This window comes from Ranitomeya imitator, chromosome 4 (genome assembly GCF_032444005.1).
Source record: "Ranitomeya imitator isolate aRanImi1 chromosome 4, aRanImi1.pri, whole genome shotgun sequence".
NCBI classification, from domain to species: Eukaryota; Metazoa; Chordata; class Amphibia; order Anura; family Dendrobatidae; genus Ranitomeya; species Ranitomeya imitator.
Window position 1 is genome coordinate 195,220,668 of NC_091285.1, and position 24,153 is coordinate 195,244,820.

General features: G+C 46.6%; 1 protein-coding gene across 1 annotated transcript in view; it reads left to right on the forward strand.

The window, feature by feature from the left end:
* The first annotated feature begins 1,259 nt into the window (after positions 1-1,259).
* Positions 1,260-24,153, forward strand: part of ALDH1L2 (aldehyde dehydrogenase 1 family member L2) — a 109,757-nt gene continuing 86,863 nt past the window's right edge. The window contains exon 1 of the mRNA XM_069764215.1: positions 1,260-1,438. Within this exon, the coding sequence (XP_069620316.1) occupies positions 1,391-1,438 (48 nt within the window). The 5' untranslated portion in view covers positions 1,260-1,390. The remainder of the gene's footprint in view (positions 1,439-24,153) is intronic.

A 24,153-nucleotide genomic window follows, 5' to 3' on the forward strand; every position in this document is an offset into this window, starting at 1 on the left:
AAAATATATATATATATATATATATATATATATATATATAATTGGTAGTTAGTACAATGACTGCAAAGATACTTTGTAAGAAGTGAACCTGCTGCTCATCCAGGGAGGTGAGGACTCACTAACCAGTCGAAGCCTACTCCCCTTTAAGGCTACTTTCACACATCCGTCCTTCACCGTCAGGCATAATCCGGCGGTGGGACCGATTGCTGGATCCGGCAAAATTAATGTAAAAACTGATGTGACGGATCAGTTTTTGTTCTGGATCCATAGAGCTGTTGTGACCAATCGGAGCATTCCGTCGAGCTGTTGTGGCCAATCGGAGAAGGGAGAGAGAGGGAGAGAGAGAGACCCGGAATAGGGAAAAAACCAATTCTGGGCATGACCAGACGGAAAAACAGAATCTATCGCCGGAATCCGTCACTGACTGATTTCAACACCATAGGCTTCCATTACAGGAAAAGCTGGACGGCATCGGATCAGGCGCTGTCCGGTTTTTCGCCGGACACAAAAAAGGTTCATCTGTACGTTTTGTCCGGCCGCCGGATCAGCTATGATTGCCGTCGAAAAACGGACGAAACGGAAGGCCATTCGGCACAATCCGGAGCTAATACAAGTCTATGGGGAAAAAACGGATCAGGCAGCATCATTCGCCGGATCCGTTTTTTTCACAATTCGCCGGATTGCGCCTGCCTGCGAAAGACGGATGTGTGAAAGTAGCCTAACATAAGGTTAACTCCTTCAGCCATACTCACACTTTGACAGAAGCGAGCAGTTTCTTATTTTTCTGCTCCTATGCTGAAATACACAAACATACTTGACAACGCAAGTGTGAACTCAGTCCTATATCAGGGCACTATTCATACATTGCTAATCTCCTCCCAGGTGCCCCACTTCTGGGCTGTACTGCACATTGGGCACAACCTACATCCCTTTAAATTCGGAAATAAGAGGAAGAACACCAAGCAATAGCTGTAAGCCCCTGTAAATGCACACTGCGAGCTGCAGAGACCCCCGGGACGTGATGAGCCTGCCCTCAGCAAGCACTGTACACGCCTCCACAGAGGTTGCATCAGAAACTCCCCAGCAGCTGCCAAGCAGAACGGGTTCTCGGCTGTGGGCGTGACCTGCATGACAGATAGGTGTGCCCTTAATGACAGGGGGCGTGGCCTGACGAGAAGGAGAAGCATCGCTGCGGTAAGCTGGGTTCCACGTCAGCTGACATGATGGACAGGAAAGAGGGTGGGGTTTAATTGCGGGGGGCGGGGCCTAGCTGGATTTGGTCCTTGTTGTTTGCAGGGTCTCCAGTCAGCCAGGGCTCAGGGCTGCAGTTGGTGATTGCTCCTTCTCTGCTGCTGTCTAGGTGGCATTGGGTGACTGACCACTTCTAAAAATGCTGTGGGCTGCCAATCAGTTCTTCAGGAAGTTCTCCACCGCAACAGTGAGTAACCTGGCACTGAACTGGCACGATTATACAGCTGGCACCCAGTCACTGGGTTGTATGTAATCCCATCTGCCCTGGACTTCCCTGCCATGTGGCAACGAATGACACACTCTGAGGGTCTACTAGAATGGATCTAACCCATGACACGCACACGCGCACACACACACACACACACACACACACACACACACACACACACACACACACACACACACACACACACACACACACACACACACACACACCTGTCCTGTTTCTATCTGAGCACACATAGGCATGTGTATATATATATATATATCTATCTCCTCTATCTATCCATCCGCCTATCTGCACATACATACATATACTAGCATGGATCTAACCCATGACACACACACACACACACACACACACACACACACACACACACACACACACACACACACACACACACACACACACACACACACACACACACACACACCCCATTACCATAATGTAATGATTACAATTAAACTTTCATATATTATAGATTCATTATCCACCAACTGAAATTTGTCAGGTCTTTTATTGTTTTAATACTGATGATTTTGGCATACAACTCCTGATAACCCAAAAAACCTGTCTCAATAAATTAGCATATTTCACCCATCCAATCAAATAAAAGTGTTTTTTAATAACAAACAAAAAAACCATCACATAATAATGTTCAGTTATGCACTCAATACTTGGTCGGGAATCCTTTGGCAGAAATGACTGCTTCAATGCGGCGTGGCATGGAGGCAATCAGCCTGTGACACTGCTGAGATGTTATGGAGGCCCAGGATGCTTCAATAGCGGCCTTAAGCTCATCCAGAGTGTTGGGTCTTGCGTCTCTCAACTTTCTCTTCACAATATCCCACAGATTCTCTATGGGGTTCAGGTCAGGAGAGTTGGCAGGCCAATTGAGCACAGTAATACCATGGTCAGTAAACCATTTACCAGTGGTTTTGGCACTGTGAGCAGGTGCCAGGTCGTGCTGAAAAATGAAATCTTCATCTCCATAAAGCATTTCAGCCGATGGAAGCATGAAGTGCTCCAAAATCTCCTGATAGCTAGCTGCATTGACCCTGCCCTTGATGAAACACAGTGGACCAACACCAGCAGCTGACATGGCACCCCACACCATCACTGACTGTGGGTACTTGACACTGGACTTCAGGCATTTTGGCATTTCCTTCTCCCCAGTCTTCCTCCAGACTCTGGCACCTTGATTTCCGAATGACATGCAAAATTTGCTTTCATCAGAAAAAAGTACTTGGGACCACTTAGCAACAGTCCAGTGCTGCTTCTCTGTAGCCCAGGTCAGGCGCCTCTGCCGCTGTTTATGGTTCAAAAGTGGCTTTACCTGGGGAATGCGGCACCTGTAGCCCATTTCCTGCACACGCCTGTGCACGGTGGCTCTGGATGTTTCCACACCAGACTCAGTCCACTGCTTCCTCAGGTTCCCCAAGGTCTGGAATCGGTCCTTCTCCACAATCTTCCTCAGGGTCCGGTCTCCTCTTCTCGTTGTACAGCGTTTTCTGCCACATTGTTTCCTTCCAACAGACTTACCATTCAGGTGCCTTGATACAGCACTCTGGGAACAGCCTATTTGTTGAGAAATTTCTTTCTGGGTCTTACCCTCTTGCTTGAGGGTGTCAATGATGGCCTTCTTGACATCTGTCAGGTCGCTAGTCTTACCCATGATGGGGGTTTTGAGTAATGAACCAGGCAGGGAGTTTATAAAAGCCTCAGGTATCTTTTGCATGTGTTTAGAGTTAATTAGTTGATTCAGAAGATTAGGGTAATAGGTTGTTTAGAGAACCTTTTCTTGATATGCTAATTTATTGAGACAGGTTTTTTGGGTTATCAGGAGTTGTATGCCAAAATCATCAGTATTAAAACAATAAAAGACCTGACAAATTTCAGTTGGTGGATAATGAATCTATAATATATGAAAGTTTAATTGTAATCATTACATTATGGTAAATAATGAAATTTAACACTATATGCTAATTTTTTGAGAAGGACCTGTATATCCTCTATCTATCCATCCGCCTAGCTGCACATACATACATATACTAGCATGGAACCCATAATACAACGACCAGCCTGGCCATTGGCGAGGGGACCCTCTGATGTTGCCACATATGTTTGCAGACAGCGGTGCATGTTGAATGTATGAATGCAATCAATATACAATACAATGTCTCTTCTGCACAAGCTCATACAGAGCTGGCTGCTTCATTTACACTACTGTTACTCTGTTGTAATGTTTTCATAGACAATGTAGACAAACAATTCACTGATATCAATGGAATTTTACTAATGTCAAATTTCATGTGGGGACATAAAAACGCCCAAGGTACATAAGGAAATGTTTCTTTGGCTCTCTAGAATGTCATATCCAACTAAACTATATGCGGAATAGAAAGGAAAATGAGCTTGAACTTGTGTTTATTTTCTGACATTGTAGTCATCATCTGGTAAGTAGCCAATCACTGGCCTCCGCCGTGATGCCTGCATGTATGGCATAAGCGCAGTGATTGGCTGCAGCATTCATGTATGCGTTGTTGCCAAGTAATCAGTGCAGGTCAGTTAACAAAGATCAAAGTAGAGGGATTTACTATAAGTAAGCTGGTAAATAAGTTGTTGTTTTGTTATTTTAGCTCATTGCCTGATATTTTTAATATTATGGCCAATCCCATTACTATTGTACAAATCATGAATAACGTCAAATAGTAGAATTTAGCAAAAATATTTGCAAGACCCTGCTCATCAGCCTTGTTGGCGGTCCATGGCCACCGTACAAACGCCAAAGCGAACCTTCTCCTACCTTCTGGTATCCTCATTCCTTCTCCTGATTAATAGGCTTTATGTGACATTGTAAGGGGTTGTCTAAAACTGTGATATACGTGCCTTAAATCTATGTTATGTATATTTAATGTTAAGGTTTACTGTAAGGTTTACTGTATGATTTTTATGTTTCTAAATACTACAAATGTACTGTTTATAGTATTTTTGTAGGGAAAGTGTATTACCCTATTTGGCCCACTAGATGGGGATATAGTTAAGCTCAGAGTGTAAATAGTTAATGTAGGAGGGGCAAGCTATGGTTAAAGGGAACCTGTCACCTGAATTTGGCGGGACTGGTTTTGGGTCATATGGGCGGAGTTTTCGGGTGTTTGATTCACCCTTTCCTTACCCGCTGGCTGCATGCTGGCTGCAATATTGGATTGAAGGTCATTCTCTGTCCTCCGTAGTACACGCCTGCATAAGGCAAGATTGCACAGCGCAGGCGTGTACTATGGAGGACAGAGAATGAACTTCAATCCAATATTGCAGCCAGCATGCAGCCAGCGGGTAAGGAAAGGGTGAATCACACACCCGAAAACTCCGCCCATATGACCCAAAACCAGTCCCGCCAAATTCAGGTGACAGAGTCCCTTTAAGCCGAGGAGCATCCGGCATTATTGGCACTCAGCCCCGTAATGTTTTAAGACAGGAGCCCAGCCGTTCAGGGCCTGAGGGCCACAGATGGCAGCGCAGAATATAACAGCACAGATTGTAGCAAGACAGCTAGCAGCTGTACAGCAACGCAGGTTGCGCATCATTTGGCAGCTTACTACGTGGGCAGACACCCTTTTCTTAGGTGAAGCGGACAGGGGAGTACCTGAGTGTGGTGAAGCTGGACAGGGAGGACGCTGTGATGCCAGATTGGACGGGATGCTGAGGGATGACAGGGAAAGCACAGGGAAAGTGAAGGCGACAACCTGTGTGGAACCTGAAGAGTATGCTGTAATTAATGTGAACGGACTGAGAACAGATAATAGTAAGGTTACACGTTTAAAGTTAGAGCTGCACTGTGTCTCTGTTTCTGAGCAAGTGTCGGAGGGAAGTCTCACCCACCTACAGGAAACCCTGACAGTGTGAAGAATGTAGCAACAGGTATGCTGACTGAGAACCGTGAAATGCATGTGATGGGAGACCAGGGCACGTTGGAGCCGTTTGCCTCAGCCATGACTACGGCCCTGGTCAACCCTCACACTTGACATAGACGGCAGGATGCCGTCACCTTGCAATGTGGACAAACCGCGAAGGAAAAAGATGCCGATGATTTGAAAGTGACTGATATATCAGATTTGTCTGACACCGTTTATGTGACAAAGATGACGGCCATAAAGATGATGGTAAATGGCGCAGAAGAAGACGGCGACTTGGACTACCCCCTTTGTCAGTGTTCTGATACCCAGTTGGTGACAAAATCTACCTATCTACATTCCCTAGTCTGCCCATGGTGGGTGCGGATGAAGAGAAATAAGCTTCACTCTCCCCTACAGAATTCAAGCAAATGGGTGGAGTAGTCGGAAGTGTCCCCACCCTGGAACGGGTGGGGTCCAGTAGAGATCCCTGAGGCTATGTGCACACGTAGCGGATTAGGCTTAGGAATTTCTGGTGAGAATTCTGCCTCCTGACAGAAAACGCACCTGCGAATTTGTTGCGTTTTTTGTGCGGTTCCACAGCGTTTTTCGTGCGTTTTTGCTGCGGTTTCCTTGCGGATTTGCTGTGTTTTTTACCCCTGCGGTTTTCTGTAATGGAATGGGTACAAAAACGCTGCAGATTCACAAACAAGAAGTGACATGCTACTTCTTTGAAACCGCAGCGTTTCTCCGCAGCGGATTTTCCGCAAAGTGTGCACAACATTTTTTTTTTCTCATTGATTTACATTGTACTGTAAATCAATTGCGGATCTGCAGCGTTTCTGCACCTCAAAAAATGCTGCAGATCCGCAGAGAATCCGCAACGTGTGCACATACCCTGAGTGCAGCTACGCGGTGCCATCATGTGATCCGGGACCGGCAGCAAAGGAGCATTCGTGCACCCAACACTGCAGGGGCGTAGGCCGCATGGAGTTAAAATGGCGGCAAGAAGAGAGAACCTGACCCGGACGGCAAACGGGAATGCAGGATGAGTTTTGGACTCGCTGCTTTCCCGAGCTTCCACAGGAGCAAGATCAGCATCTGCCAGAGTCATCACATCCACGGGGTCGGAGCCTCTTCATGCATAGCCAGTACCTCGATGTACTTTGGACGTTGCGGCTCCCCGCAGTGATGTTCCAGCTCCAGAGATAGAACCTCTTCGCTGGGAACCAGAATCAAGCCCTCAGGAGCTGGATGCAGGCGGACCGTAAACATTGACCGCCCTGGAGGAACCCGTGCTGGAAGTCAAGGCCGAGACGGATCTTTATCAGCAAATGTTGGAGTGCACCGCCGCAGTCGTGGAAGAATCCAGCAGTCCTTGGATGGGCGCGGACAGCATTCTGGAGCAGAAAAGGGTGAGTGCACCTCGGCCCTTAGAGGGATGGTCCCGGTCTCGACCCCTTGCTTTGGAAGCTGCTGTATGGCCCCTCATTCCTGAAGGGTGGTCTGTGTCTCAACCCTGGACCCTGTAGGCCCAGCCTATCTCCAGCAAAGCCATGTCCATGGGCGCCTCCCATTTCCATCACCCGGCGGAGGGCCCTTTCCCTACTCCTGGGCAGGTCACTTGGATAGACGAGGTCATTAAAAGAAACAAAGACAGTGGGAGATGGAAGTGTGGGCCGAACTACGTCAACCCGGAGAGGGCGCTATGGCCTGCCCACACACCCGCGGGCACCTTGTCTATATGGATATGGATCGTGGATACGGTTTTATCCGCGAGGAAGGTACCGAAGCAAAAAATTACGTCAGCATTGCGTTTGTGAAATTTGGGAAACCCTTAAAAAAAGGGGACCGGGTTTCATTTTTCAAAGAGAACTGCCCCCGGGGCTATTACGTGGTAGCGGTCACTTTATGCAGCGAGGATGAACTTGGACTTTATGCGAGTCCAGAGCCGACTAAGTCAGCACCTTGTACAAGGGCCGCTGCTAGGCCTAACCCTGCCTCTGCCACATCTTGGCAACTTACCACTCTTGCGGCTGCAGAGTCGCCCTCGACCTGAACCCGGGCATGGGATTCAGATACCGAGCAAGTGGCACGGGATGCGTGCCATTGAACTGTCACTATTGCTGATTAAAGGACATTGTGCTCATTGCACCTTGTTAATTTCGGGACTGTTCCGCGTCCCTACGGGCAAAGTAGCCCTAGAGCACCCTTGGAGTTGAGTGCAGCATGACCGGGCGGCCAGGAGTGAATGTTAATTTTTTTTGTTGTTGCACCAGTTGTGCCTTTTCTGCTGGATAGCAGGACTTTGCCCTTTCAGAATGACAGGTCCTTGGACTAATGCACCGGCCGTGGCTGTAGCAACAGACTGTGTTCTAGGACTAGGCAGCACGCACATGACCGTACTCTACTCAAAGGGAGGGGAATGCCTTCCCCTAAGGACTGTTGACCTAATGAATGGGTCACATGGTTTTACATATGATTTAATCCAGTGGACAGGACCAGAGTCTAATGGGCTAGGAGTCTGACCTGGGGGACTGTGAACCAGGCACCCAGGACCAGAACATGAACTCTTGCTTGAAATGACTCGGCTCGCGTTGAACCATATTTCTCCCTGCGTGGAGTGTTGTTTGTATCTAATAAAAATTTTGCATGGCATGGTCGGGGATGACCACTGTTAAGGAGAGGGGGAATATAAGGGGTTGTCTAAAACCGTAATATACGTGCCTTTAATCGATGTTATGTATATTTAATGTTGATTTAGGTTTACTGTTTGATTTTTATGTTTCTAAATACTACAAATGTACTGTTTATAGTATTTGTGTAGGGAAAGAGTAGTACCCTATTTTGCCCACTAGATGGGGATATAGTTATGCTCAGAGTGTAAATAGTTAATGTAGGAGGGGCTAGCTGAGGTTAAGCCGAGGAGCACTCGGCATTATTGTCAGTTGGTCAGAGAGCCCTGACAGGACAGTCAGCCTCGTAACATTTTAAGACTGGAGCCCTCCGTTCAGGACCTGAGGGCCACAGATGGCAGCGCAGATTACAGCAGCACAGATTACAGCAAGACAGCTAGTAGCAGTACAGCAACACAGGTCGCTCTTCATGTGGCAGCTCAGTAAGTGGGCAGATGCCCTTTTGTCTGGGGCGAAGCGGACAGTGGAGTACCTGAGTGTTGTGAAGCTGGACAGGTAGTAATACAATCCAACCCTGAATATGCGGACAAAGCTCACCTGATCAATTCAACAACAATTGTAGTGCAACCTACACTGGAAATGTTACTTAAAGAAGCATTTGCACTAAGTTTTTTATTCATTAAATGTGTCTACATTCATGTAATGTAGCGTGAGTATATTAATATATTCAACTACCACTGCTCCCTCCAGGATCCAGCATTGTTCTTCTCCTCTTCAGGGTGACGTCACTGCTCATCAGCCTCTCAAGGTCACATTGCGCTTTGTGTGACCCAGAAGTGACTTTTACAGTAACTCTTTGGAGTGTCAGGCCGAGGATCCATAGGCTTACATTGAAGAAGAGGCTTTTGGCTCAACACTTAGCATAGAGTGAGCCAACAAGTTGTAATTGGAATGACCCAACTCATAAAAGGAGAACAACATTGGACACTGGAGAGAGCAGTAGGTGAGTATATTTATAAACTCACACTACACTACATGCATATCCACACATTTTATGAATAAAAAAACAGTGCGTTTTTATGTCCATGACTGGAGTAATAATCCTCGTGGAGGTGCACATCAGTTGTAATCTGCATATAATTGTGAATGCACCTTTTTATGAATTAGGCACATCTTATTTCAATATGCCCAGCCATCATTAACCCCTTAATGAGCAAAGGCATTTCAGCTTTTGCATTTTTGTTTTTTTGCTCCACTTTTTCCCAGAGCCATAACTTTTTTTGTGTCAAAATAGCCATGTAGGGCTTGTTTTTTGCTGGACAAGTTGTACATTTGAATGACACAATTGGTTTTAACATATTACATACGGTACTTGAAAACGGGAAACAAATTCCAAGTGCAGTGAAATTGCAAAAGAAGTGCAATTCCACAGTTAAGTCTTGGAAAAATATTCAGCATTTGGTAAAAAAAATTAAAGACACCATTTTCCGAGACCTGTAGCGTCTCCATTTTTCGTCATCTTGGGCTGGGTGAGGGCTTAGTTTTTGTGCTCCGAGCTGACATTTTTATTGATACCATTTTGGTGCAGATAGGTTGTTTTGTCTGTTATTGCATTTTATTTCAATGTAGTGGCGACCAAAACAAGGTAATTCTGATCTTTTTAATTTTTTTATCAGTACACCGTATAGCGATCGCGTAAATTCTATTTTAATTTTCATAGATCGGGTGATTCTGAACACGGTGATACCAAATGTGTGTGTATTTGATTTATTTTTATTGTTTCATTTTGAAAGGTGGTTGATTTTAACTTTTATATTATTTGTATTTTTTTAATATTTTAAAAAAATATTTTAAAAAAGCTGCAGTACTTCAATCGCCTCTGCTACACACAAGTGATGATCACATAGCAATCCGGCAATGATAACCATAAAGGTCTGCTTCAGACCACCTCTGGTTGTCATGCCGACTAGAGATAGGCGGACACCTGCATGTTCGGGTCTGGCAGGTTCAGCCGAAAAGTTACAAAAAGTTTAGGGTCAGGTACCAAAATAGTACCCGGACCCAAATGCGCCAATTCTGGCGCTTTGCGCGGCGCTTCCCACTTGCCCTGTAGCTGTGGCAAGTGGAGTTCATATTTCTGGGGTTGATGTCACCTTTGTATTGTCAGGTGACATCAAGCCCACGGCTAAGTAATGGAGAGGTGTCTATAAGATACCTAACCATTTCTAATCCTATAGTTACAGTGGGTACGGAAAATATTCAGACCCCTTTAAATTTTATATTCTTTGTTTCATTGCAGCCATTTGGTAAATTCACAAAAGTACATTTTTTTTCTCATTAATGTACATTCTGCACCCCATCTTGACTGAAAAAAAGCAGAAATGTAGACATTTTTGCAAATTTTATAAAAAAGAAAAACTGAAATATCACATGATTATAAGTATTCAGATCATTTGCTCAGTATTGAATAGAAGCACCCTTTTGAGCTAGTACAGCGATGAGTCTTCTTGGGAATGATGCAACAAGTTTTTCACACCTGGATTTGGGGACTCTCTGCCATCCTTCCTTGCAGATCCTCTCTAGTTTCGTCGGGTTGGATGGTGAACGTTGGTGGACAGCCATTTTCAGGTCTCTCCAGAGATGCTCAAATGGGTTTAGGTCAGGGCTCTGGCTGGGCCAGTCAAGAATGGTCACAGAGTTGTTCTGAAGCCACTCCTTTGTTATTTTAGCTGTGTGCTTTTGGTCATTGTCTTGTTGGAAGGTAAACCTTCAGCCAAGTCTGAGGTCCAGAGCACTCTGGAAGAGGTTTTCATCCAGGATATCTCTGTACTTGGCTGCATTCATGCTTCCTTCAACCGCAACCAGTCGTCCTGTCCCTGTAGCTGAAAAACACCCACATAGCATGATGCTGCCACCACCATGTTTCACTGTTGGGATTGTATTGGGCAGGTGATGAGCAGTGCCTGGTTTTCTCCACACATACCACTTAGAATTATTACCAAAAAGGTCTATCTTCATCTCATCAGACCAGAGAATCTTAGTTCTTCATGTGTTTTTTGCAAACTCTATGCGGGCTTTCATACGTCTTGCACTGAGGAGAGGCCTCTGTAGGACCACTCTGCTATAAAGGCTCGACTGGTGGAGTGCTGCAGTGATAGTTGACTTTATGGAACTTTCTCCCATTATTATTATTATTATTTATTTATATAGCACCATTGATTCCATGGTGCTGTACATGAGAAGGGGTTACATACAAATTACAGATATCACTTACAGTAAACAAACTAACAATGACGGACTGATACAGAGGGGCGAGGACCCTGCCCTTGCGGGCTTACATTCTGCAGGATTATGTCCCTACTGCATCCCTGGAGCTCAGCCACAGTGATCTTGGGATTCTTCTTTACCTGTCTCACCAAGGCTTTTCTCCCACGATTGCTTAATTTGGCTGGACGGCCAGGTCTAGGAAGACTTTTGTTGGTCTCAAACTTCTTCCTTGTAAGGATTATGGCAGCCACTGTGCTCTTAGGAACCTTGAGTGCTGCAGAAATTCTTTTGCAACCTTGGCCAGATCTGTGCCATGCCACAATTCTGTTTCTAAGCTCCTTGGCCAGTTCCATTGACCTTATGATTCTCAGATTCTCATTTGGTCCGATATGCACTGTGAGCTATGAGGTCTTATATAGACAGGTGTGTTCCGTTTCCAAATCAAGTCCTATCAGTTTAATTAAACACAGCTGGACTCCAATGAATCTCAAGGATGATCACAAGGAAATGAACAGCATGTGACAAAGGGAACCTGTCACCTGAATTTGGCGGGACTGGTTTGGGGTCGTATGGGCGGAGTTTTTGGGTGTTTGATTCACCCTTTCTTTACCCGCTTGCTGCATGCTGGCTGAAATATTGGATTGAAGTTCATTCTCTGTCCTCCGTAGTACACGCCTGCGCCAAATTCAGGTGACAGGTTCCCTTTAAATATGAGTGTCTGAGCAAAGGGTCTGAATATACTTATGACCATGTGATATTTCAGTTTTTCTTTTCTAATAAATATGCAAAAATGTCTACATTTCTTTTTTTTTCAGGCAAGATGGGGTGCAGAGTGTACATTAATGAGAAAAAAATTAACTTTTGTGAATTTACCAAATGGCTGCAATGAAACAAAGAGCAAACAATTTAAAGGGGTCTGAATAATTTCTGTACCCACTGTATATGGTAAATAAAGACACAGCAAGAATAAAGTCCTTTATTAGAAATAAAACAAAACACACTTTTACATTTTTTATTTTAAAATAACAAACACAGTTATGCTCACCAAATGCCTAATTCCACCGAATCCCTTGTCTTCTGTAAGAAAATAAAAAACAAATGTATCCCTCACCTCTCTAACTTTCTGTCCAACACTGTAATCCATGTCTGGGGGAAAAACAGTTTTCAATCTGGACGGTGCCAAGATGCAACTGTCCAGGCTGAGAACCACTGGTAAATGAGCTGCTGCAGGTGCAGACTCAGTGAACGGTGGTGATGTCATCGAGGTTACCTCCGATCACTGAGGCTGCATTCCCAGCTGGGCTGAGCTGCTGTGACCCCGCTAGCACCATGGGAACTGTGGCTCTCTGACCGTTGGCGATATTTTCCTGATGAAGTCCGTGTTCGGTGTCTGTGCCCGAAGAGTAGATGTTCGGTATGGACGCTGAACTTTACTTTTCGGGTTCACTCATCTCTAATGCCAACCCATCGGTGACCCTCAATCATGTGACGGGGTCACCGATGGGCGGGATTAGCAACACGCTTCCGGTAAGCGCGAGTTAAATGCTGCTGCTAGAAGCTGACAGCGGCATTTAACTAGTTAACAGCCATGGGTGGATAGCGATTCCACCTGCGGCTGCTGCAGGTACATGTCAGCTGTAGATCAGCTGTCATGTGCTCAGAAAGGTGCGGGCTCAGCGACGCAGCCTGCATCAAACAGAGGGAGTCCAACATTGGCGTACTATTATGCCCAATGTCAGAAAGGGGTTAAAGGGATATTCCCGCAAGCAAAAGTTAAGTTTAATCACTAGATCATGGAATAATGTTACACAATGGGATGTGTTAAAGTTCCTGTGCTGAGATAATCTTATAAGTGTGCCACTGCTATGTACTGTGCAATGGCTGTGTCTTTCATTCTGCCCCGTGTCTCCAATCATGCCTCGTATCTCCATTCTTGCCCCATCTGTCTCCAGTCCTGCCCCCAGTGTGTCCAGCATTCTGCCCCAAGTGTGTCCAGCATTCTGCCCCCAGTGTGTCCAGCATTCTGCCACCAGTGCTCAAGCATTCTGCCACCAGTGCTCCAGCATTCTGCCCCAGTGTGTCTAGCATTCTGCCCCAGTGTGCCCAGCATTCTACCCCCAGTGTGTCCAGCATTCTGCCCCCAGTGCTCCACCATTCAACCACCAGTATGCTCTAGTGTTCTGCCCCCAGTGCGCCAGCATTCTGCCCCCAGTGTGTCCAGCATTCTGCCCCAGTGTGTCCAGCATTCTGCCCCCAGTGTGTCCAGCATTCTGCCCCCAATGCTCCAGCATTCTACCCCCTGTGTGTCCAGCATTCTGCCCCCAGTGCTACAGCATTCTACCCCCAGTGCTCCAGCAGAGGGAGTCCAACATTGGCGTACTATTATGCCCAATGTCAGAAAGGGGATAAAGGGATATTCCCGCAAGCAAAAGTTAAGTTTAATCACTAGATCATGGAATAATGTTACACAATGGGATGTGTTAAAGTTCCTGTGCTGAGATAATCTTATAAGTGTGCCACTGCTATGTACTGTGCAATGGCTGTGTCTTTCATTCTGCCCCGTGTCTCCAATCATGCCTCGTATCTCCATTCTTGCCCCATCTGTCTCCAGTCCTGCCCCCAGTGTGTCCAGTATTCTGCCCCCAGTGTGTCCAGCATTCTGCCCCCAGCGTGTCCAGCATTCTGCCCCAGTGTGTACAGCATTCTGCCACCAGTGTGTACAGCATTCTGCCACCAGTGTGTACAGCATTCTGCCACCAGTGCTCCAGCATTCTGCCCCAGTGTGTCCAGCATTCTGCCCCAGTGCTCCAGCATTCTGTCCCAGTGTGCCCAGCATTCTACCCCCAGTGTGTCCAGCATTCTGCCCCCAGTGCTCCACCATTCAACCACCAGTATGCTCCAGTGTTCTGCCCCCAGTGCGCCAGCATTCTGCCCCCAGTGCTACAGCATTCTACCCCCAGTGTGCCCAGCATTCTGCCCCCAGTGCTCCACCATTCAACCACCAGTATGCTCCAGTGTTCTGCCCCCAGTGCGCCAGCATTCTGCCCCCAGTGCTACAGCATTCTACCCCCAGTGTGTCCAGCATTCTGCCCCCAGTGCTCCACCATTCAACCACCAGTATGCTCCAGTGTTCTGCCCCCAGTGCGCCAGCATTCTGCCCCCAGTGCTACAGCATTCTACCCCCAGTGTGCCCAGCATTCTACCCCCAGTGCTCCAGCATTCTGCCCCAGTGTGTCCAGCATTCTGCCCCAGTGTGTCCAGCATTCTGCCCCCAGTGTGTACAGCATTCTGTCCCAGTGTGCCCAGCATTCTACCCCCAGTGCTCCAGCATTCTGCCCCAGTGTGTCCAGCATTCTGCCCCCAGTGTGTCCAGCATTCTGCCACCAGTGCTCAAGCATTCTGCCACCAGTGCTCCAGCATTCTGCCCCAGTGTGTCCAGCATTCTGCCCCAGTGCTCCAGCATTCTGTCCCAGTGTGCCCAGCATTCTACCCCCAGTGTGTCCAGCATTCTGCCCCCAGTGCTCCACCATTCAACCACCAGTATGCTCCAGTGTTCTGCCCCCAGTGCGCCAGCATTCTGCCCCCAGTGCTACAGCATTCTACCCCCAGTGTGCCCAGCATTCTACCCCCAGTGCTCCAGCATTCTGCCCCAGTGTGTCCAGCATTCTGCCCCCAGTGTGTCCAGCATTCTGCCACCAGTGCTCAAGCATTCTGCCACCAGTGCTCAAGCATTCTGCCCCAGTGTGTCCAGTATTCTGCCCCAGTGCTCCAGCATTCTGCCCCAGTGTGCCCAGCATTCTACCCCCAGTGTGTCCAGCATTCTGCCCCCAGTGCTCCACCATTCAACCACCAGTATGCTCTAGTGTTCTGCCCCCAGTGCGCCAGCATTCTGCCCCCAGTGCGCCAGCATTCTGCCCCCAGTGTGTCCAGCATTCTGCCCCAGTGTGTCCAGCATTCTGCCCCCAGTGTGTCCAGCATTCTGCCCCCAATGCTCCAGCATTCTACCCCCTGTGTGTCCAGCATTCTGCCCCCAGTGCTACAGCATTCTACCCCCAGTGCTCCAGCAGAGGGAGTCCAACATTGGCGTACTATTATGCCCAATGTCAGAAAGGGGATAAAGGGATATTCCCGCAAGCAAAAGTTAAGTTTAATCACTAGATCATGGAATAATGTTACACAATGGGATGTGTCAAAGTTCCTGTGCTGAGATAATCTTATAAGTGTGCCACTGCTATGTACTGTGCAATGGCTGTGTCTTTCATTCTGCCCCGTGTCTCCAATCATGCCTCGTATCTCCATTCTTGCCCCATCTGTCTCCAGTCCTGCCCCCAGTGTGTCCAGTATTCTGCCCCCAGTGTGTCCAGCATTCTGCCCCCAGCGTGTCCAGCATTCTGCCCCAGTGTGTACAGCATTCTGCCACCAGTGCTCAAGCATTCTGCCACCAGTGCTCCAGCATTCTGCCCCAGTGTGTCCAGCATTCTGCCCCAGTGCTCCAGCATTCTGTCCCAGTGTGCCCAGCATTCTACCCCCAGTGTGTCCAGCATTCTGCCCCCAGTGCTCCACCATTCAACCACCAGTATGCTCCAGTGTTCTGCCCCCAGTGCGCCAGCATTCTGCCCCCAGTGCTACAGCATTCTACCCCCAGTGTGCCCGCATTCTACCCCCAGTGCTCCAGCATTCTGCCCCAGTGTGTCCAGCATTCTGCCCCCAGTGCTCCAGCATTCAACCACCAGTGTGCTCCATTGTTCTAGCATTCTACCGCCAGTGTGCTCCAGAGTTCTGCCCCCAGGGCGCCAGCATTCTGCCCCAGTGTCCAGCATTCTGCCCCTGTGTGTCCAGCATTCTGCCCCAGTGTGTCCAGCATTCTGCCCGTGTGTCCAGCATTCTGCCCCAGTGCTCCAGCATTCTGCCCCAGTGCTCCAGCATTCTGCCCCAGTGTGTCCAGCATTCTGCCCCTGTGTGTCCAGCATTCTACCCCCAGTTTGTCCAACATTCTGTCCCCAGTGATCCAGCATTCTACCCCCAGTGTGTCCAGCATTCTACCTCCAGTGCTCCAGCATTCTACCCCCAGTGCTCCAGCATTCTACCCCCAAGTGTGCTCCAGCATTCTGCCCCCAGTGCTCCAGCATTCTACCCCCAAGTGTGCTCCAGCATTCTGCCCCCAGTGCTCCAGCATTCTACCCCCAGTGTGTCCAGCATTCTGCCCCAATGCTCCAGCATTCTATCCCCAGTGTGCTCCAGCATTCTGCCCCCGGTGCTCCTTCATTCTACCCCCAGTGTGTCCAGCATTCTGCGCCCAGTGCTCCAGCATTCTACCCCCAGTGTGCTCCAGTGTTCTGCTCCCAGTGCTCTAGCATTCTGCCACCAGTGTGCTCCAGTGTTCTGCTCCCAGTGCTCCAGCATTCTGCCCCAGTGTGTCCAGCATTCTGCCCCAAAGCTCCAGCATTTTGCCCCAGTGTGTCCGGCATTCTGCCCCCAGTGCTCCAGAATTCTGCCCCAGTGTGTCCAGCATTCTGCCCCCAGTGCTCCAGCATTCTGCCCCAGTGCTCCAGCATTCTGCCCCCAGTGCTCCAGCATTCTGTCCCAGTGTGTCCAGCATTCTGCCCCCAGTGTGCTCCTATGTTCTGCTCCCAGTGCTCCAGCATTCTACCCCCAGTGTGTCCAACATTCTGCTCCCAGTGCTCCAGCATTCTGCCCCAGTGTGTCCAGCATTCTGCCCCCAGTGCTCCAGCATTCTGCCCCAGTGTGTCCAGCATTCTGCCCCCAGTGTGTCCAGCATTCTGCCCCCAGTGCTCCAGCATTCTACCCCCAGTGTGCTCCAGCATTATGCCCCCGTGCTCCAGCATTCTACCCCCAGTGTGTCCAGCATTCTGCCTCCAGTGCTCCAGCATTCTGCCCCAGTGTATCCAGCATTCTGCCCCAGTGTGTCCAGCATTCTGCCCCCAGTGCTCCAGCATTCTGCCCCAGTGTGTTCAGCATTCTGCCTCGGGCCCCCCGATTTCCGCTCTCAATAATAAAAAAAAAAGAAATTCTTCTTACCTGGCCGCACTCCTGCGGAGAAAGTGAAGCACCTTCCACTCAGCTGAAGCGTGCACTTGCCGGCAACTGACACGGACATCAGACGCTGGCAACGTGCGCGCTGCGGGTGACGTCAGCTGCCAGCCTCCGATTGGCTGGCGGCTGTTAACTATTAACTTGCACCTACACATCAATAGCGTTAAACTGCCGCAGCATCGATAAGGGCCCGGTTTAGCCTGCCGGTAGGGGCCCGGTGAGCAGATGAGACGGGGCCCGATGCGGGCCCCCTCTGCCCACCGGGCCCCATACGCCAGTCAGGGCAGTAATGCCCTGATGGCAGCCCTGCCTGCAGCTAAGACGATAAAGCAGCTTTACTCATACAGCTTCCAGGCCGGGCATTCACTGAGCCATGTGTAAGGGGTATCGCATTACCCCCTTTACAGTGCCTTGCGAAAGTATTCGGCCCCCTGGAACTTTTAAACCTTTTCCCACATATCATGCTTCAAACATAAAGATACCAAATGTAAATTTTTGGTGAAGAAGCAACAACAAGTGAAACACAATTGTGAAGTAGAACGAAATGTATTGGTTATTTAAAATTTTTGTGGAAATTCAAAAACTGAAAAGTGGGGCGTGCAATATTATTTGGCCCCTTTACTTTCAGTGCAGCAAACTCACTCCAGAAGTTCATTGTGGATCTCTGAATGATCCAATGTTGTCCTAAATGCCTAATGATGATAAATATAATCCACCTGTGTGTAATCAAGTCTCCGTATAAATGCACCTGCTCTGTGATAGTCTCAGGGTTCTGTTTGAAGCACAGAGAGCATCATGAAGACCAAGGAACACAACAGGCAGGTCCGTGATACTGTTGTGGAGAAGTTTAAAGCCGGATTTGGATACAAAATGATTTCCAAAACGTTAAACATCCCAAGGAGCACTGTTCAAGTGGTCATATTGAAATAGAAGGAATATCATACCACTGCAAATATACCAAGACCCGGCCGTCCCTCTAAACTTTCATCTCAAACAAGGAGAAGATTGATCAGAGATGCAGCCAAGAGGCCCATGATCACTCTGGATGAACTGCAAAGATCTACAGCTGAGGTGGGACAGTCTGTCCATAGGACAACAATCAGTAGTACACTGCACACAAATCTGGCTTTTATGGAAGAGTAGCAGGAAGAAAGCCATTTCTCAAAGATATCCATAAAAAGTGTTGTTTAAAGTTTGCAACAAGCCACCTGGGAGACACCAAACATGTGGAAGAATGTGCTCTGGTCAGATGAAACTAAAATCGAACTTTTTGGCAACAATGCCAAACAATATGTTTGGCGCAAAGGCAACACAGCTCATCACCCTGAACACACCATCCCCACTGTCAAACATGGTGGTGGCAGCATCATGGTTTGGGCCTGCTTTTCTTCAGCAGGGACAGAGAAGATGGTTAAAATTGATGGGAAGATGGATGGAGCCAAATACAGGACCATTCTTGAAGAAAACCTGTTGAAGTCTACAAAAGACCTGAGACCGGGACAGAGATTTTTCTTCCAACAAGACAATGATCCCAAACATAAAGCAAAATCTACAATGGAATGGTTAACAAATAAACTTATCCAGGTGTTAGAATGGCCAAGTCAAAGTCCAGACCTCAATCCAATCGAGAATCTGTGGCAAGAGCTGAAAACTGCTGTTCACAAACGATCTCCATCAAACCTCACTGAGCTCGAGCTGTTTGCCAAGGAAAAATGGGCAAGAATTTCAGTCTCTCGATGTACAAAACTGATAGAGACATACCCCAAGCGACTTGCAGCTGTAATCGCAGCAAAAGGTGGTGCAACAAAATATTAACCCTTGTCAGGCTGCATAATTTTACAACCTTAACAGGCTGCATAGGTACAATTGTACCTTCACATATACCTCCACTGTGGGAAGACTTTACTTGGTTTCAGAAACTAAAGTTCATTCAGCTACAAATGTTATGCTGATATCTATTGTTCAGTGTTGTTACTGGTCACTTATGTTGCTGTCAATTAAGTTAATTCAAACTGGGAGTGGCTTCTACTTGTCTTCCTGCCTCCCTCCTCTCATTAGCCATTTTGCTGTTCATCTCATTGCTGTGAGCACACATTTCTAGGCTTGTGAAGTCTTCAATTTCTTGGAAACGAAGGTAGGAAAGTCTCACAGCATCTAACAGCCAGTTATACCTTTATTCTCATTATGTGGGGACAGAACAGTTAAATTGTCTTTCAGCCTGGACTTGGCTTACATATATTTTGTATGAAACTTATCACTATAGGTATAATTTTTATACGAAAAATGGATAATAATTAGTATCTACATATTGTTTTACGATGTTTTATTTATATTCAGCACAAAATACGAAGCCAAAATTCATCTAGCAAGTCATCATGAGTGATAGTAATGCTGGATCTAGTTTCCGCCATAATCCAAGAAAACATGTTTGCAGGTTAGTATAATTTTGTGAAAAGCCAATAATGTAGTATTTCGGAAAATTATTTATTTTACATTTTTTCATATTTACAGATTTACGTCTGACGAAATAATGCGAATGCTAGAAGAATCTGATTCTGAGCATGAGGATGAACCATATGTTCCATCTGATGATGAAAACTATGTACCACAAGTGGATGTTACTGAAGAAGATTCAGACATTGAACAAGAAATGGTCATAGAGCATGAAAATGAATACGAATCAGACGAAAGTGTTGAGGATGATTCTGTGCGTCAAAGTGCAGGCGACATTTGGACTGCTAAGGATGAAACTCAATGGTGCAGTAATCCACTGCCAAATGCACAAACAAAATCTCGTAATGTCCTACGACAAAGAGGTGGCCCTGCAGCAATCAGCAACCTATATACAGCAAAAGAGCTATTCAAGTCCATCATGACTCCCGAGATGTGTGACATCATATTACGGGAAACGAATCGAAAGGCCAAGAGAGTTTGTGATGCTTACAACAACGAACTGGTACAACGTTTTCCTGATTCTTCCAAACGGCCACCACAAAAAACATTCAAGCAATTTACTGAAACTGAACTTCATGCATTTTTGGGCATACTGATTGCTGCTGGTGTGCACAGAGCCAACAAAGAGAATCTGGAGGAAATGTGGAATGTTGCTGCTCTGCCTCTTATACGTGCAGCCATGTCTCGTGACCGCTTCAAGATGATACTCAGATTTATCAGGTTTGACAACGAAAATACACGTGCAGAACGTGTGCAAACAGATAAAGCTGCACCAATACGGGACATCTGGACAATGCTGAACAGTAATCTGGAGAGAGCCTACAAGCCATATCATTGTATCACCGTCGACGAGCAATTATTTCCATTTAGAGGTCATACTAAATTTACCCAGTATATACCTTCAAAACCAGCTAAATATGGCATAAAGATTTTCTGGGCTTGTGACTCATCAAATGCCTACCCTTTACAAGGTCAGCTCTACACTGGGAAACCAACTGATGGTCCTCGACAAGTAAACATTGGAGAACGAACAGTATTGGACCTAGTGAGCTCGTATAAAGGCTCTGGAAGAAATGTCACCACCGATAACTTCTTTACAACCATGGAACTAGCTAAGGTATTGAACTCCTGGAACATGACACTAGTTGGTACAGTGAGAAAAAACAAAAGGTTCCTACCTAACAACATGCAGCCTGCCAAAGAAAGGCCTGTATACTCGACAAATTTTGCCTACAATCATGATGCAACAGTCTGTTCATATGTACCAAAGAAGAACAAATCAGTCGTGCTTCTATCATCTATGCACATGACGGGAGAAGTTGAAGAGACACTAGCAGCCAAGCCAGAGATAATAAAATACTACAACATAACAAAAGGTGGCGTTGATGTTATGGATAAAATGTTGGGAGAGTACACTGTGAAACGACGAACATCACGTTGGACTTTGGCATTTTTCTACAATATGATTGATGTCAGTGGGTTAGCATCCTACATCATCTACAGAGAACACAATCCAAGCTTCAGGGCAAAGGATCAACGAAGAAAGTTCCTGAAAGATCTCGCAAATCAGCTGTGTATGATTGCAATTGAAGATCGTAGTACAAACAAAATGATAATGAGAAACCATTTTCTTCGAGGTGCAGTAGAAATGGTGCTTGGACGATGCATTGTGGTAGCATCGCAGCCAGCAGCTGGCCCCAAAATACCTCATGGTAGTCGTGGACCCTCCCCTGTTGTTGGTAGTTGCTATGTCTGCAGAGACCTGAGGCGAAAACAACGCAAGACTAGAAAGTCTTGTGTGGTTTGTGTGAAACCCATTTGCGATGAACACTCTGTAGCAAAGCCAACATGCATTACTTGCAAAGAAAATCAATAAAAAAAAGTTTCTTACATTTTCTTTTATAATGTAAATGAACAGTTTTTTACTTGTTTATAATAGTTAAATAGCATTATCATTAAAAAAAAATTTATGCTTTTTCCCTTGCATTATCTTCATTCAAAATATATGAGGTACATTTGTACCTATGCAGCTTGTTATGGATGCAAAAAGATCTCGACCCCTTATCTCGGAAGCGGGTGGAGATATTTTATTGAAATTTGGCCAATATATTCTGGACCAAAAATGTAGAGATGTCACGAAATTTCAGCCCTCTACGTCTTTTCAAAAAAAAGTTATTGCAATTTTAAAACGGAATAGTTACAATTGTACCTATTCAGCCGGATAAGGGTTAAGTTAAAGGGGCCGAATAATATTGCACACCCCACTTTTCAGTTTTTGAATTTCCACAAAATGTAAAATAACCAATAAATTTCATTCTACTTCACAATTGTGTTCCACTTGTTGTTGATTCTTCATCAAAAATTAACATTTGGTATCTTTATGTTTGATGCATGATATGTGGGAAAAGGTTGAAAAGTTCCAGGGGGCCGAATAATTTCGCAAGGCACTGTAAATGTGTAAATCCTTTTATTGTGTAAATTTGTTATGCTGCTATGTAATGTGTTATGACCTGGTGGTGAGGACAATAATGGACCTGGTGGTTAAGAGCACACGGAATGACCTGATAGTTACTGATAATAAGGACGAGCTCTGGGACGTGGGAACTCTGCTGACCGCAATCCCTAAACCTATCAAACACACTAGAAATAGCCGTGGATTGCGCCTAACGCTCCCTATGCAACTCGGCACAGCCTAAGAAACTAGCTAGCCCTGAAGATAGAAAAATAAAGCCTACCTTGCCTCAGAGAAATTCCCCAAAGGAAAAGGCAGCCCCCCACATATAATGACTGTGAGTAAAGATGAAAATACAAACACAGAGATGAAATAGATTTAGCAAAGTGAGGCCCAACTTACTGAACAGACCAAGGATAGGAAAGGTTACTTTGCGGTCAGCACAAAAACCTACAAAAAGACCACGCAGAGGGCGCAAAAAGACCCTCCGCACCGACTCACGGTGCGGAGGCGCTCCCTCTGCGTCCCAGAGCTTCCAGCAAGCAAGACAACAAATTAAATAGCAAGCTGGACAGAAAAATAGCAAACCAAAGAAATACAAGCTGGAACTTAGCTTCTGATGGGAAGACAGGTCACAAGAACGATCCAGGAGTGAACAGACCAATACTGGAACATTGACAGGTGGCGTGGAGCAAAGATCTAAGTGGAGTTAAATAGAGCAGCAGCTAACGAATTAACCTCATCACCTGTGAAACTCAGAAACACCCACCAGAGGAAGTCCATGGACAGAACCAGCCGAAGTACCATTCATGACCACAGGAGGGAGCCCGACAACAGAATTCACAACAGTAATGTTGGGTATTGTAGGATAGGGCAAGTGTAAAATCTGTTATAGGACACTAGATGTGGCTCCACATTATACATAGTTATGTAGGAGGGGCTGTCTGTGATAAGTAAAAGTGTCTTCCTGTTTTAGAGTTAGTTAGAGCCTGGGAGCTGAACAGCTCAGGAGGGCCGTTGTACCCAGATAGTCCCGTGGAGCTTAATGCCCCGGACCGCACAGGGACAGCCCTGTAACTTCAAGCAAAGTACCCAGCCATTCTGAGTCCGGACGGACAGAGGGTACAGCTGAGACAGCAGCGCTTTCCACAGTTCAGAACAGGAGTCAAGAAGTGGTTCTTAACCAGTACAGGGGACACAGGTCGCTCGCCACGTAGCAGATCATGGCTTGGGCTGATGCCTTTTGTACCAGGACGAAACGGACGGAGGAACACTCAGGTGTATTTAGCTCACACAGGGAGAATGCTGCATTATCGCAAGAGGTGGTATGTCACCATAAAGTACTGCAGGCAGTAGAGGAAAGCGTAGGAAAAGCGGAGAACGTGAACTGCGTGGAACCTGATGCTAATGCTGTAACTGACTGGAATGTGCTGAGACAATCTAATAGTAAAGTTCTTCGTTTTAAGTTGGAAAAGGATTCTGTCTCTTATTGTTCAATGGAAGCAGCGGAACCACAGCCAGCCTGATGGGACTCAGATGGTGCAGAAGGTGAAGCAAAAGGTATGCTGCAGAAGAGACATTGTTTACATGTAATGGGGGGCCAGAGCATTTGTAACCAGTTCATCTCAGCCACCACTATGGCTCTGGCTCTGCATTTTACACATGCACTCTTCCAAGCAGAACAGACATTGGCTGGCACAGCTTAGTTCAGTGGAGATTCCCCAGTACTGGCCCTCTTGTCTTATTAATTCATTTATAATCCTACCTGAAGAAGGAGCCTCTGTGCTCTAAAAGCTGCAAACATATTATTTTCTGGTTAGCCAATAAAGGTATCACTTCCGAGAATACTTTTGTCATCATTGGGCATAAAAGTTATTTACATTGTACTAATCCCTTGTACTATATGGACAGCATAAGCCTAGACTGGGC